General features: G+C 33.2%; 1 protein-coding gene across 2 annotated transcripts in view; it reads right to left on the reverse strand.

The window, feature by feature from the left end:
• Positions 1-14,071, reverse strand: part of CIP2A (cellular inhibitor of PP2A) — a 45,020-nt gene that overhangs the window by 26,992 nt on the left and 3,957 nt on the right. The window contains exons 2-8 of one of the 2 annotated variants that reach the window (XM_036350086.1): positions 12,979-13,126; positions 10,627-10,739; positions 9,700-9,794; positions 8,875-8,971; positions 7,930-8,052; positions 7,629-7,774; positions 4,653-4,728 (exon numbers count right to left, since the gene is read on the reverse strand). In XM_036350086.1, the coding sequence (XP_036205979.1) occupies positions 4,653-4,728; positions 7,629-7,774; positions 7,930-8,052; positions 8,875-8,971; positions 9,700-9,794; positions 10,627-10,739; positions 12,979-13,126 (798 nt within the window). The remainder of the gene's footprint in view (positions 1-4,652; positions 4,729-7,628; positions 7,775-7,929; positions 8,053-8,874; positions 8,972-9,699; positions 9,795-10,626; positions 10,740-12,978; positions 13,127-14,071) is intronic. The other variant, XM_036350087.1, reaches the window with a different exon arrangement.

Genomic DNA, 14,071 nt, shown 5'->3' on the forward strand with positions numbered 1-14,071 from the left:
TTATGTCTCTTAGCTCCCCAAATTCTGCATTTCTTTGCTAATTGAGCCTTTTCCTATTACATAATATCCCACATCAACTTGTTTATTAGCTGTTAAGTTAAATTCTACATTTCTTATACTACCAACCTAGCTTTAAAAAATTTTTTTGTGTCTCCTTGCCTGTCACTTACTTCCTACCTTTGTCTATTTCTTGACATATAATTGGGATTTGTGTTTTAATTAACTTGATAGTATCTAAATTTTAACATAATTCAGTCCAATAGCATTTACTATGAAACAAATAAATCTGATTTATTCTCTTTTAAATATAAATTGTAGTACTTGTTTTCAAAAAGGTACATTTTCTTGATTCCAAAATCAAAAGCACATACCAGCCTGACTTGTAACTACAGTCCCTGGGGGCAAGCCATGTTACCAGTTTCTTGTTTATCTTACAAGAAAATACTTTCTCAAATACAAGTACTCTGTAAGTATAACATACAGAGAAGTAAATAAATCAATCACATGTGCACAGCTAGATGGTTTTCCCAAAGTGAACACACCTGTGTAACTAGCCATCTGATAAAGAAAGAAAATTCTATCAGAACTCCAGAACCCACTTGTGTCCCCTCCTAAGGCCATTGGGAACCACTTCTCCACAACAGATTTCTGATATATAGATTATTTTATCTTAGCTATGCTTGGATTTTTGTATTTCTATGTAAATTTTTTTATCAACCTACCAGTTTATATTAAACAATCATATGGAACGTTATACAGGGTTGGGCAAAAGTAGGTTTACAGTTGTTCGTATGGAAAATAATACAATAAATAATAATACAAGAATAAACTCTGCTTAGCATACTCACAACTGTAAATCTACTCTTGCCCCACACTATATATAAGCAGAATCTTACAGTACATATGTTCTGTCTGGCTTCCTTAGCTTAGCATTGGATCAGTGAGATTCATCCAAATTATTGCATGCAGCTGCATTTCACACATGTTCACTGCTGTATAATACAGTCATGCTCCATATCATGACACTTCAGTCAATGACAGACCACATATACAATGGTGGTCCTGTAAGGTTTTAATGGAGCTGAAAAATTCCTATTGCTTAGTGTCATCTTAATGTCAGAGCACAACTACTCAAGTGTTTGTAAGGCTGGTGTAAACAAACTTACTGTGCTGCTAGTTGTATAAAAGTATAGCCACGTAATTATTTTCAGTGCATAATACTTGATAATGATAATAAGTGACTATGTTATGGCTTTATGTATTTACTATACTATACTTTTTTGTTGTTGTTAATCCTCATCTGAGGATATTTTCCCATTGATTTTTAGAGAGAGTGGAAGGGAGGGGGAGAGTCAGAGAGAGCTAAACACCAATGTGAGAGAGATACACCAATTGGTTGCCTCCCTCACATACACTGACTAGAGCTGGGGATGAAGTCTGCAACTGAGGTATTTGCCCTTGACTGAATTTGAACCTAAGACCCTTCAATACGAGGGCCAATGCTCTATCCACTGAGCAAAACCAGCTAGGGCTATACTATTCTTTTTAATCATTATTTTAGAACAGGTGCCCTCAAACTTTTTAAACAGGGGGCCAGTTCACTGTCCCTCAGACCGTTGGAGGGCCGGATTATAGTTAAAAAAAAAAACTATGAACAAATTCCTATGCACACTGCACATATCTTATTTTGAAATAAAAAAACAAAACGGGAACAAATACAGTATTTGTATTTGCATGTGGCCCGTGGGCCGTAGTTTGAGGACCCCTGTTTTAGAATGTACTTTCTACTTATAAAAAAAAGTTTGCTGTAAAACAGTATGCTGTTACACCAGTAGCACCTTCAAAGTTCTTGTGTTTATAGTATCTCTTGATTGCATTGTCTCTTGTGCTTGATTTAATCTCGTTTTATCAATTTACTGTAGGCATGCAGTGTTTAGAAAGTCTACAGCAGGGTACAGTAAAGTCCTAGGCCTTAACACTCACCACTCAATCACTCACCCAGAGCAAGTACCCTTTTTTAATCTTTTATACTGTATTTTTACCTTTTCTGTTTAGCTGCATAAATACCGTTGTGTTACAACTGTCTACAGTATTCAGTACAGTAACATGCTGTACAAATTTGTAGCCTAAGAGCAATAGGCTATACCTTATAGCAGAGGTCCTCAAACTACGGCCCGCGGGCCACATGCAAATACAAATATTGTATTTGTTCCCCTTTTGTTTTTTTACTTCAAAATAAGATATGTGCAGTGTGCATAGGAATTTGTTCATAGTTTTTTTTTAAACTATAGTCCGGCCCTCCAACGGTCTGAGGGACAGTGAACTGGCCCTCTGTTTAAAAAGTTTGAGGACCCCTGCCTTATAGCCTAGGTCAGTGGTCAGCCAACTGCGGCTCGCCAGCCATATGCGGCTCTTTGGTCCCTTGAGTATGGCTCTTTCACAAAATACCAACTCTGCACATGGGCCATGAAGGTTCAATTGCATTGTACGTGTGCACCCGCACATGGTATTTTGTGGAAGAGCCACACTCAAGGGGCCAAAGAGCCGCATGTGGCTCACGAGTCGCAGTTTGCCAACCACTGGCCTAGGTGTATAGTAAGCTATACCACCTAAGTTTATATAAGTACATTTATGATGTTCAGACAAAAGATTCATTTCTCAGAATGTATCCCCATTGTTAAATAGTGCTTGACTGTATTCTAGTGTGTATATACTACAGTTTATTTGCCCATTCTACTGTTATTGGTATTTGAATTGTTTCTAATTCTTCGCTATTATGAGCAGTACTGCTATATTCTGTATATATCTTCTGGTGAACATGTTTTCAATTCTTTGGGGTAAATACTTAAGTGTTAAATGGTTGGGTCCTGATATATGCATGTGTCCAATGTTAGTACAGTATCAGTATGAAAGAGTTGTGGAGTTGAGAACCAAAGTTTTGTTCCACAACAGAGGTTTGACTGTAAATACTAATTTTCATAAGCAGTTGTACCAATTTTGAGCCCATGCATACTGGGACACTTAGGAATTTTTTACATTCTCATTTATGCTTGATCTTATCCCTATTTTTAAAATCATCTGGTGGACATGCAGTGGTATCACATTACCATTTAAATTTGCATTCCCTTAATATTAATAAAGTTGAGTAACTGTTTCATTTTTATTGACCAATTCAAGTTTTCTTTTTTAGGTTGCTATTGGAGATCATATTTTTTCTGACATATATGTATAAGTTTTTAAATAATATATTTTAGATAAGAGTCCTTTTTTAAATATATGTATGATAAAGAACTTTTCCCACACTGTGAATTGTCTTTTCACTCTTATTGGTGGACTCTTCATGAACAGAAACTCTTAATTTTAATGCAATCCTACTTATCAACTTTTTTCCTGTATAACTGGTGTTTTTGTTTCTTGTCTAAGAAAATCTTCACCTATTCCAAGGCTGTAAAAATATTCTGCTAGGTGTTTCTTCTGAAAGATCATAGTTCACTGTTTTACCTAGCACATTTGGATCTACAATTTTTCTGGAACTGATTTTCTCATTTGGTGTGAGGTAGTGGTCAAAATTCAGTTTTTTCCCATATGGAATGTTCAGTCGACCCAGTGGCATTTATTGAAATGACCATACTTTTAATACTGCACTGTTATCAATAAGATCCATAAACTAGGGGCTTGGTTTTGGACTGTACTCTATTCCACTGGGCCAGCTAACTATACTTATAACAATACTTCACTGTTTTAATTACTGCAGCTTCATATTAAATCTTATTATCTGGTAGTAGTATAAGCCCTCCAACTTGGTTCATTTTTTTTTTTCAGGATAGCCGCAGTTAATTTTGGACCTTTGCATAACCATACAAATTTTATAATCTGCTTCCCAATTTCCACACAGCCAAAATGAGAAAAATACAAAAACAGCCTGACCGGCTTGGCTCAGTGGTTGAGTGTCAACCTATGAACCAGAAAGTCATGGTTTGATTCCAAATGGGTTGCAGTAGCTTGGTCCCCAGTGTGGGGCATGTAGGAAGCAGCCAATCAAAAATTCTCATCATTGATGTTTCTATCTCTCTCTCCCTCTCCCTTCCTTTTTGAAATCAATAAAAACAACAACAACAATAAACACTGTAAAACCTGCTATAATTTTGAATAACCTAACATTGTAAACTCTTACTATCTATATGAACTTGTTATGAACATAGTCATTTAAGTCTTTTATTTCTCTCAATGTTTCATAATTTCAGAGTAGAGGTTTTGTAATGTTTTGTTGGCCTTATCCCCTAAGCAGTTGACATTTTAAAAAATTAGTAAGTGGTATCATTTAAATATTTCATTTTCTATTTGTTTAACATTTTCTGTATGTATTTTGGACATGTCTCTCTTGCCTATGTAGCTAGGAGTGGAATTGTTGTGTCATATGGTATACATATGCTCAGTAGGCACCATGAAACAGTTTTCCAAAGGGACTCATATGCCAGTGTATAAAGATTCTAGGAGGGTTCTAGAGTATTGGTAATGTTGTGTTTCCTGATCTATATACTGGTTATATGTCTATGTTTAGTTTGTAAAAATTGAGAGAACTGTGCACTTAGATTTTTCCTCATATTATAGTTTTTTAAAAGTTTAAAACAAAGAGTCATGTTTTTACCTACCTTTGAAGAAGAATCAGGATCCTTTCCATTAAGAAGACCTAATACTTGATTAAGACATGAAGAAAAGTGCTCATACCTAGGTTTAAAATAAAAATATACATTAAATGAATAACATTGTAATAACTATGTAGGATGCTAGGTGGGTACTGGAAATATCAGGGGGAAACACTTTGTATATTGTTGTCTAACCACTATGCTGTACACCTGAAACTAATACAAAATTTAAAAAAATATATCCAATAAGATTATAAAACTGATACATCAAAAATAATTTATGCACAACACAAATATAAAATTTAATTGTCTTTTCTTTCATGTATTTATTTTGGCTTCTAATATAAAAGTCTTTACAAAGTTTTTGCTCAAAACTTAAAATACATTCTACCACTATGATATACATAAATTGGCTATCATTTATAAAATGAAAAAAAATGACATGTGGTAATAAATAAATCACTGAAACTTTCTGTATCTCCACAGCTTTTTTTTAAGATTGTAAAATTCAAGGAACACTAATATACTAATAAATTAGACAGATACTTATTTATAAAGCATCTACAATTTCCAGACATTAAATTAGGCTCTGCAGCTACAGGAGCAGGACCCGATGTTAAGGAACAGGACCCTGTGTTAACTCTAAGAGGTACTAGTGGTACCATTCACATTACGTTCTATGTGACAGGTACATCCTAGATTTGGGAGAAGAGTGCCCTGTCAGAGAACTCACAGTCTACGGATGAAGGCAAAAAGACAAAATAATATAATGGGATGTAAAATATGCTATAATGAAAATGTATAAAATGCTATGAAATAGGATGGATATCAAACCCAGATTTAGTAGAAACAGCCCTGATCAGGTGAAGCTTTGCGGACTTGAGTCTTAAAGAACAAAAAGGCGCCCTGACCGGTTTGGCTCAGAGAATAGAGCATCGGCTTGCGGACTGAAGGGTCCCAGGTTCGATCCCAGTCAAGGGCATGTACCTTGGTTGTGGGCACATCCCCAGTAGTGGTTGTGCAGGAAGCAGCTGATGGATGTTTCTCTCTCACTGATGTTTCTAACTCTATCCCTCTCCCTTCCTCTCTGTAAAAGATCAATAGAATATATTTTTTTAAAAAAGGCATCAGACATATACAGTGGAAGGAGTATTTCAGCCATCCAGATGAAGCACTCCAGAGGAAATGGTACATGGATACATCAAACGGCGTATCTAACAAGTTGGTAGTTCAATTTATTGTCTGAAGTGATTATTCAAAAGTACATATGAAAGAAAATGTGAAGAAATACGGCTGATAGATTGCCAGTCACCACATTTTGGAGGGCTATTCTGAGAATTTGAATATTCACCTGAATACAATGGCAGATCACAGATATTAAAGGAACATATGGTTGAAGAAAAAGATGAAAGTTGGGCATATGTATAAATCAAGGAAGTCAAGTGAATGGTAGGCACGAGTGACTAGAGAGATAGGAGAAACTGAAGATAGGACAGAATAAGACAATGCACAGAATAATAGGATATGTTTATGAACAAAACAGGACACTCAGTAAGAATTGGAATAAACACGGGTAACTTTGCCCATAACATATTTGAGGTAACTGCAATTATATAGTAGTAAATATTTAAAGGAGCTACTGTAGAAAATGTGAAAGAAAGCTGACTGGGAATAAATGTAAGAGGTGTTAACCGGATAAAGTTAGAGATCATAAGCATGCTGCATAAAAATTTATACGGTATGATTTTTCTCAAGCTTCGATCAGGAATCTAGGAATTAAGTTAGACTTTGAAACAGGTATGTTTTGTTAAATGGTACAGCAAATACATAGGGTCAATATAATTTTCTTTCCAGAGGGGATTCTAGGGTTCTAGGTTAGACAGAAAAGAAAATAGATAATGCAACTGAGAGATACCCAGAAGTGATTAAGCAACCACTTAGTAATGTTAAATCAGATTATCTTTCTGTCCTAGAGAGGTATACTCAATTTTTCTGCTTACTCCAAAGCTGTTAAATAAGCACCACTTAGTGGTCAGAATGGGTATTACATGAGAATATATTGGGAAGATTCTTAGAACAGATAAGAGAAGGCAGATAAAGGGAGGGCACTCTGGAAGACAGTTTTCTTATCTACTGATGCTTAAGAGAAGAAAACATAAAATGCCAATGTGAATGCTGTTTGGTATTACAAAGTATCATTAACCATATGAGTAGTGGTCAACCTTGCCCTAGTGCTTAGCTTTTGTTCTTTTTTAACTTCTAGATTCTATATTCCTTAAGGTTTAAGAACTATGTCTTCATATCCCTGCTTCTCCTACCCCATGCTTGACCATAGTAAAGTTCAATAAACATTTTCTTGTTTCTGAATAGTTCATTAATTTAACTTTTTGAAACAATTTCAACAATGTTCTAACTTAGGATCACACTAGGAAAACTTAACTCAAGATACAAAAACTGTGAGCTCTCTGGAAAACAATTACTAATCAAACTCAAAACATAAATAATCACACGAAATGCCATTGAAATAGAATAGACATATAAACATATGTTCTCATTTTTACCTTATAACACACTAGAGGTACCCACTGAAGGAAACATCCATTTTTATTTAAAAAACAAACAAACAAAAAAAACCACAAAAAGACATACTGAAAGAATATAATAAAAATAGTATTTAAAAAAATCATCATGTTTAAGATTTAAAACTGGTTTTGAAACAGATTAATCATAGTGTGTACATTTTGGAGTCTAATACAACTTTATTCATCTAAAGCAAAGACTGAAACACACACACACACCCTGTTATTCTTTTACATTTCAGGTCAGGAAAGCAAAAAGAATGGGAATAAAGAACATCAAAATATCCTTATTTAGTCTATTGTGAATCAGTAGAATTCAAGTTTACTAAATCTAAAAAGGCAGTTTTGGTATTTTTTTACTGTTGTTTTTTTTTAAGTCTTAAAATTTGTCAGAGAGCCATACCTGGTAAGATAATCAGCAATTTTAGGATTCTTAAGGAGATCCATCAGTAGGTCAACTGAATACTTTCTGGTTAGTGTGCCATCACCATTAATGAGAATATTAAATATTAGTTGAAAAGTCTGATGAATGTTTCGAGCATGGAACAACTTAAAAAACAAATTAGGGAAAGCATATTATAAAAAAAGAAAAGTTAAGTTGAAATCATCCTAAAACTTAATAAAGAGGCTCAATGATTTTTAAAGTATCAGAGAATAAAACTTCAAAATTATCTTAAAAAATAATAAGAAGAAATCATATTTACCTTTTCCCCAACCTCTTCGTTTAATGTCAAACTGGATAATATTGAAAGTGCAAACACAACTACAGTTAAACTACTATGGGCCAAGAAGCTTATAAGAGTTCGATAAAAAGATTTCACATTATTCTGAGGAAGAAAAAAATTTAAAAATTAAATTAGAATAAAAATTATGTTTTATATTTGAGTTCAAAAAGTTTATCTTCCACAAGGTAGGTAAACTTTTATTATTAAACATCCTTATCAACTTAAGAGATCATTTCAAGGAGAGGATATTTTATATATTGTGTACAGTAGTATCAATAGGCACAATCTTGGTGAAGAGCACTGTTTAGATGTGGGATTAAGAGTAAAAGTTTAATCACCCCACCTCAAAATAAGATCAGGTCAGAATAATCCAACACATGAAGAAATGAGATATTATTTAATTTAAAACTAAACAGGTAATAGATTGCACAGCAGGGAAACTGTTCACAAAGCACCTTAACGAATCAACAAACTTGCTAGATTTAATACATTTCTAATGGTGGGTCAGTTAAATGCATTAGTGTGCCTTCACTTATCGCAAGTAGTGGTAGTTGATGCGAGGCATTTACTGATTAATCTTTCTGGTGGAATTGACACTGATTTTGTGGAAATAAAAAGACTGGGATAAAAGGGATTGCCCATGATGTGCCTTCCTTCTATCAGCCAAAATAATTTAGCTTTTCTTGTGTTAGTCAATATAACAAACAATGCTACCAGAAGGAAATCTTTTAGTATTCAACACTTGTATTAACCCTTAATATTTTAAATACAACACATATGAAAGCTGGAATAATTCAAATTATTTATATGTCAATTTGATTCTTCATTAACTCTGATGGATCAGCTGGGCAAGAGAAAATGAATGAAATTTTCTTGAAACATAGAACCAACCACAAAACAAGAAACATCTTATAAAATTCTTACCAAAGTCTTTATGTGTGTTTGAACAGAAAGATTGTGCCGACAAAGATTTGCCAATAATCCCAAACAAGGCATTGTTAACTCATCTTCAGAAGACTGACTGTTATTTAAGAAAAATAAAAAATAAAATTATTAAATTCATTTTAAATTATTCAAAATTTATACATATAAATTCCTCTTTGTATGCAAAAAGAAAAATCTGAACATGTGAAGACCATCAAGCTTTGAATAGTATTGCCCACTTATTTCATGTTTTGAAACAAAACTATCCTATTCAATTGCAGCATAGAAATATGAAAACATGCAAAGTGAAATAAGTCAGTCAGAGAAAGACAAGTCAGTGAGACATGATCTCACTCATATGTGGAATCTCATTAACAAAATAAACTGATGAATGGAGTGGATCCAGAGACATGGAAGCATGGAACAGAGTTCAGAATCTCAGTGGGAAGGTGGGAAAGGGTGGGCGGGTGGGAGGAAATCAACAACAGTAACACAATAAAAAAAAATATAAAAACAATTGTCAGAGTGGCCATATGCTATCTAATCAGTATATTTTCCTATCAAGAAGATTACATATAAACACAACTTTCAGGGTCAATAATTTCTTTCTGTTCAAATAAAGTCATTTCATAAGTTTTTGTTATAAATATTAAAGCTGCTTTATATCATTTGATTCTTAAAATTATCTAAGAGGAGTAGATATGAAATCAGTCTCAGTTTAAAGAAGATAGAAAAATTTATCTAAGAAAAATTGAACTAATACATGGTTTTAGTTTAAAAATAAACCAGTAGATTATTTGGTTACATGTTTGGTTGCATACTCACATATGATCTATCAGGAATATAATTAAGTCATCTATATTTGCACCAGAATGGAAAATTTTGACGTTATATGTTAACTTCTGCAGAAGTTGAATGCACTGAGAATTAAAAAACAGTAATGAATATAAACACACAAAACATATTGCATGCTCACAAACTAGAGTTCTGTGCATATTCTGAACATGTCACCATTTTAGGAGGCAGAATTTAGAGCAAAAATGTTTCCATTTCTTAAAATGGTTCTCTCTCTTTTTTTTTTTTAACACTAAGTAATAAGACTACCAAGAACCTTAGGATTCATCTCCTGATTCACACATTCCTATACACCCTATTTTAAACAAAGCATCTTTTCATCAACTTGGTTTACTTTATCATCTTAAAAGCATATGTAGGTTAAAACATACATATTCCATCAATTCTAAGATATATATTTTTTTCACATTTACCATCTTTAAAATTTTATGTATGTTTAATTGGCAACACTTTTCTTTTTTACAATTGAATTTTAGGTTCAATAAAATATTATGGGTATAAGTGCTCCGAGTCTATGCTAAATAAGAACAAATCTATAGCTTCAATTTTTGTAGAATGTTTCCTCAACAATGACACTAGATGCCAACGCAAATTATAATTTTAATGTAAATAACGGTCTAAATGCTGACATCTGTGTTTATAAGTCTGTCAAATAAGTCATAATGTAAATTTTTTTTAGTAATAGTGCTAATGTGAATAAGCTTCCCTTCACCACAACTTTTAAATAGTAGTACATGTGTGATCAACTAGTTCTTAAATTTATTAATGGCAAGAATGTGACTAATCATTCCAGCATATACTCTATAAGCTAGCAGTTACTAACAGATACTATTAATTTTGATCTGAAAATAAGGAAAAATAAGTACGAAGTGAAAAGTACTGTGTGGGTGTATATACCTGCAAAAACACTGAATCACTGTGGCAAGTGCTGCTCCGACATACCACTCCTGCCAACACATTATTCAGGTTATATGTATTCTGAAGATAGTCTCTGGTTTCATTGTCTGCAGCTGTAAATTAACGTGCACAAAACATTATCAATTTTACATATGGCCTTCATAGATGAAAGTTAAAATTTTAATTTCTATATCAAATTTACCATTATATAAAAACATCAAATATGATATGACTATTTTACATACAAATACTTTCCAATGCAGAAGTTTAGTCACAGAAGTTTTATGAGCTGGAAATGAGAAGGGAGTATTAGCTTTTCCGTTTTTGCCAATAAACAAATGATTTCTCAATGTAAGCTAAATTAATCTCAAGGAAAACACCTGCTTGTAGAAATTTTGCTGTTAAAATTATTTCAATGCTTCTATAATCTAAAACTGCTCTAAAAATGAAGTCTATTAACTAAAAAATAAATAAAAATTTAAAAAGCAAATATTAAGATAATCTCTTTAACATATTTAAACATTGAAAGTGACTGCCAGTCTCATATAAATGGTTGGTGGATGTTGGAATTAGCATAGCCTTTTTGGAAAGCAATGTAATAAAAACTGTTAAATTGAACAATGTCTGAATATTCTACTGAGAATTTATTCAACAAATACTCAGTAAAATTTGAGCAAAAATACAGAAAAATGTATTGATTCTAACAGCAAAAAAACACAAAAAAGAACATACATGAGTACACATCCTTAGTGGAGTGGTTGAATAAATTATAGTACTCTACAATGAGGTACAAGGTAGCTATTAAAAAGAAAGCATTATGGAAGGACATCTAAAATATAGCAAGTACAAAAGAAAACGAGCATTACTCTGCAACACCATTTTTGTTAAAAATAAATAAAATTATTTGTTAATATTTTAATCTATAATCATTTGTTATAATATAGAATAAGATCTGGAAAAACACATATCAAACCATTAAGAAAGATCCTCAATATCTTCTCCAAAGTGGAAATGATGAGGAAGGTGGTGGTGAAGAATAAAGACTAATTTTGTTTTACTCTCTATATATCTATGCCAGAGGTTCTCAACCTGTGGGTCGCGACCCCTTTGGTGGTCAAATGACCCTTTCACAGTGGTCACCTAAGACCATCGGAAAACACATACATAATTACATATTGTTTTCGTGATTAATCACTATGCTTTAATTATGTTCAATTTGTAACAGTGAAAATCCATCCTGCATATCAGATATTTACATTATGATTCAAAACAGTAGCAAAATTACAGTTATGAAGTAGCAACGAAAATAATTTTATGGTTGGGGTCACCACAACAGGAGGAACTGTATTAAAGGTCGCGGCATTAGGAAGATTGAGAACCACTGATCTATGCTATCTAATTTGGTAGGGACTAGCCACACATGGCTATTTAAATATACATTAATTAAAAGATTAGGTTCCTTAGTCTAGTACTCACACTTCAATAGTCCTATGTGGCTTACAGGTACTATACTGGACAACAGATAGAGAACATTTTCACCAAGAAAGTTCTATTTTTCTTTTTTAATTGATTTCAGAGAGGAAGGGAGAGAGAGACAGAAACATCAATCATGAGAATCATTGATCGGCTATCTCCTGCACACCCCACACTGGAGACTGAGGCTGCAACCCGGGCATATCTGAGCAAATATTGGCTGGGAATTGAACTGTGATCTCCTGGTTCAGAGGTCAACAATCAACCACTGAGCCACGCCGGCTGGCAGGGCTGATCCTTCTGGTTCACTGTTGTTGTTTTTTTAATAGTATGTATTAATTTTATAGTCACACAAAAAATATCTCCACTATACCTCCAAACACAAATCAATAAAAAAGGTAACTAATAAGTGAACATTTAAAAATGAAAGCTTAAGGTAGGAAAAAATAGAAAAAGCAACACCTACATTTTTTTACCCTTAGTTCCAAGTTCAGTGTAGTCTATAAAAAAAAGGATGATTTATTTAATCATTAGCTATAACTATTCTGACTTGTGTATTTAATACTGGCATTACGTAAATGTAGGTTGTTGTTTTTTAATTCAAAAGTAGGTAGGTCAGCATTTAGGAAAGTGTGTTCTTATCTGTAGACCACTGAACCTAATATGTTTGAGATTCTTCGTTCCAGTAATTTTAAGAAAGGATTCATACAATAGTCCCCTTTCAAGAGATCCACAAAGCAAATAGTTCTGTAAAGTCCTGCAATGAAGAAATTTTTGGAATGTGAATCATTCTCCTAACTATTCTATAACTAAATCTGCCCTTCAAAAGCTATTACATTCAAAAATCTTCTAAAAACTTAAAAAGAGAAATTAAATTACCTAATTGAGATAACAAACTGATGATACTGAAGATCAGTGGTGCATTTATGTTTGGGTCTTCAAGTAGCTCTACAAGGCAACTCAAGCATTCACTTGGTAATATTTGATTTGACGTAAATAATCGTGTGAGCTTCTGTCCAGAAATTACCTATAAAATAGTAATTAAAATGTGTTAGTTAAAAACTGGCACCCTCACAGGTGTGGCTCAGTTGGTTGGACATTGTTCTGTGCACCGAAAGGTTGCAGGTTATATTCCTAGTCAGGGCACATGCCCAGATTTCGGGCTCAATCGGTTAGGGCTTGTGCAGAAGGCACCTGATAGAAATTTCTCTCCCTCTCTCTCTAAAAATCAATAAAAAAATATATTTTAATAACTGGCAGTTTTCATCTCTTTCCTATTTCAAATAAAAACTCAGTTCTTCCAAAATGCCACTGCCACTCCCCCAATTTTGAAAATTCATACATGCTGATACCTCTGCTGAGCAGATGAATTACCTATCCCTTCTCTCACTGGCTAATGTAATCATTTGGGTTTTAGCTTCGTTTCCTCCAGGTACTTTTTCTAACCCTCTTCTATCAACTACATTAGGTTTGCCTATTACTCTATCCTACAGTACATTATACTTTTATTTCATAAACTTGTAAACTTTTAATGACCTAGCAATATTTATCCTCCCTACTACACTGAATACTCCATGATGCCTTCATTACCAAAGAGGAATTTAAAAAAACAATTTTTTTAAGTAGCCAGGTCAGGCATAGACAAATTTTATCTTTGGATATTCTACTTTTTACTCCTCTCTTACCATCTCACCCTACACCCTTGAAAAGGTAAAGCTGGGATTGAAGGCTCAAAATAGTTGTCAAACAACATGTATTTTCAAAATGCTTTTTGAATGTTATTCAATAATAAACATATCTTTTCTATGTAAATGGAAAAACAATTAGTTACTTTAGAATTAGAGTAAATTTGTTCTAAATGTTTTTATTTTTAAAAGATCAAGTCTTACCTGGAGAGCATCATGTAAAGTGAAATAAGCTAGTCAGAGAAAGATAAATATCATATACTCTCACTCATTTGTGGAATGAAATT

This window comes from Myotis myotis, unplaced genomic scaffold, assembly GCF_014108235.1.
Source record: "Myotis myotis isolate mMyoMyo1 unplaced genomic scaffold, mMyoMyo1.p scaffold_m19_p_2, whole genome shotgun sequence".
Classification (NCBI taxonomy): Eukaryota; Metazoa; Chordata; class Mammalia; order Chiroptera; family Vespertilionidae; genus Myotis; species Myotis myotis.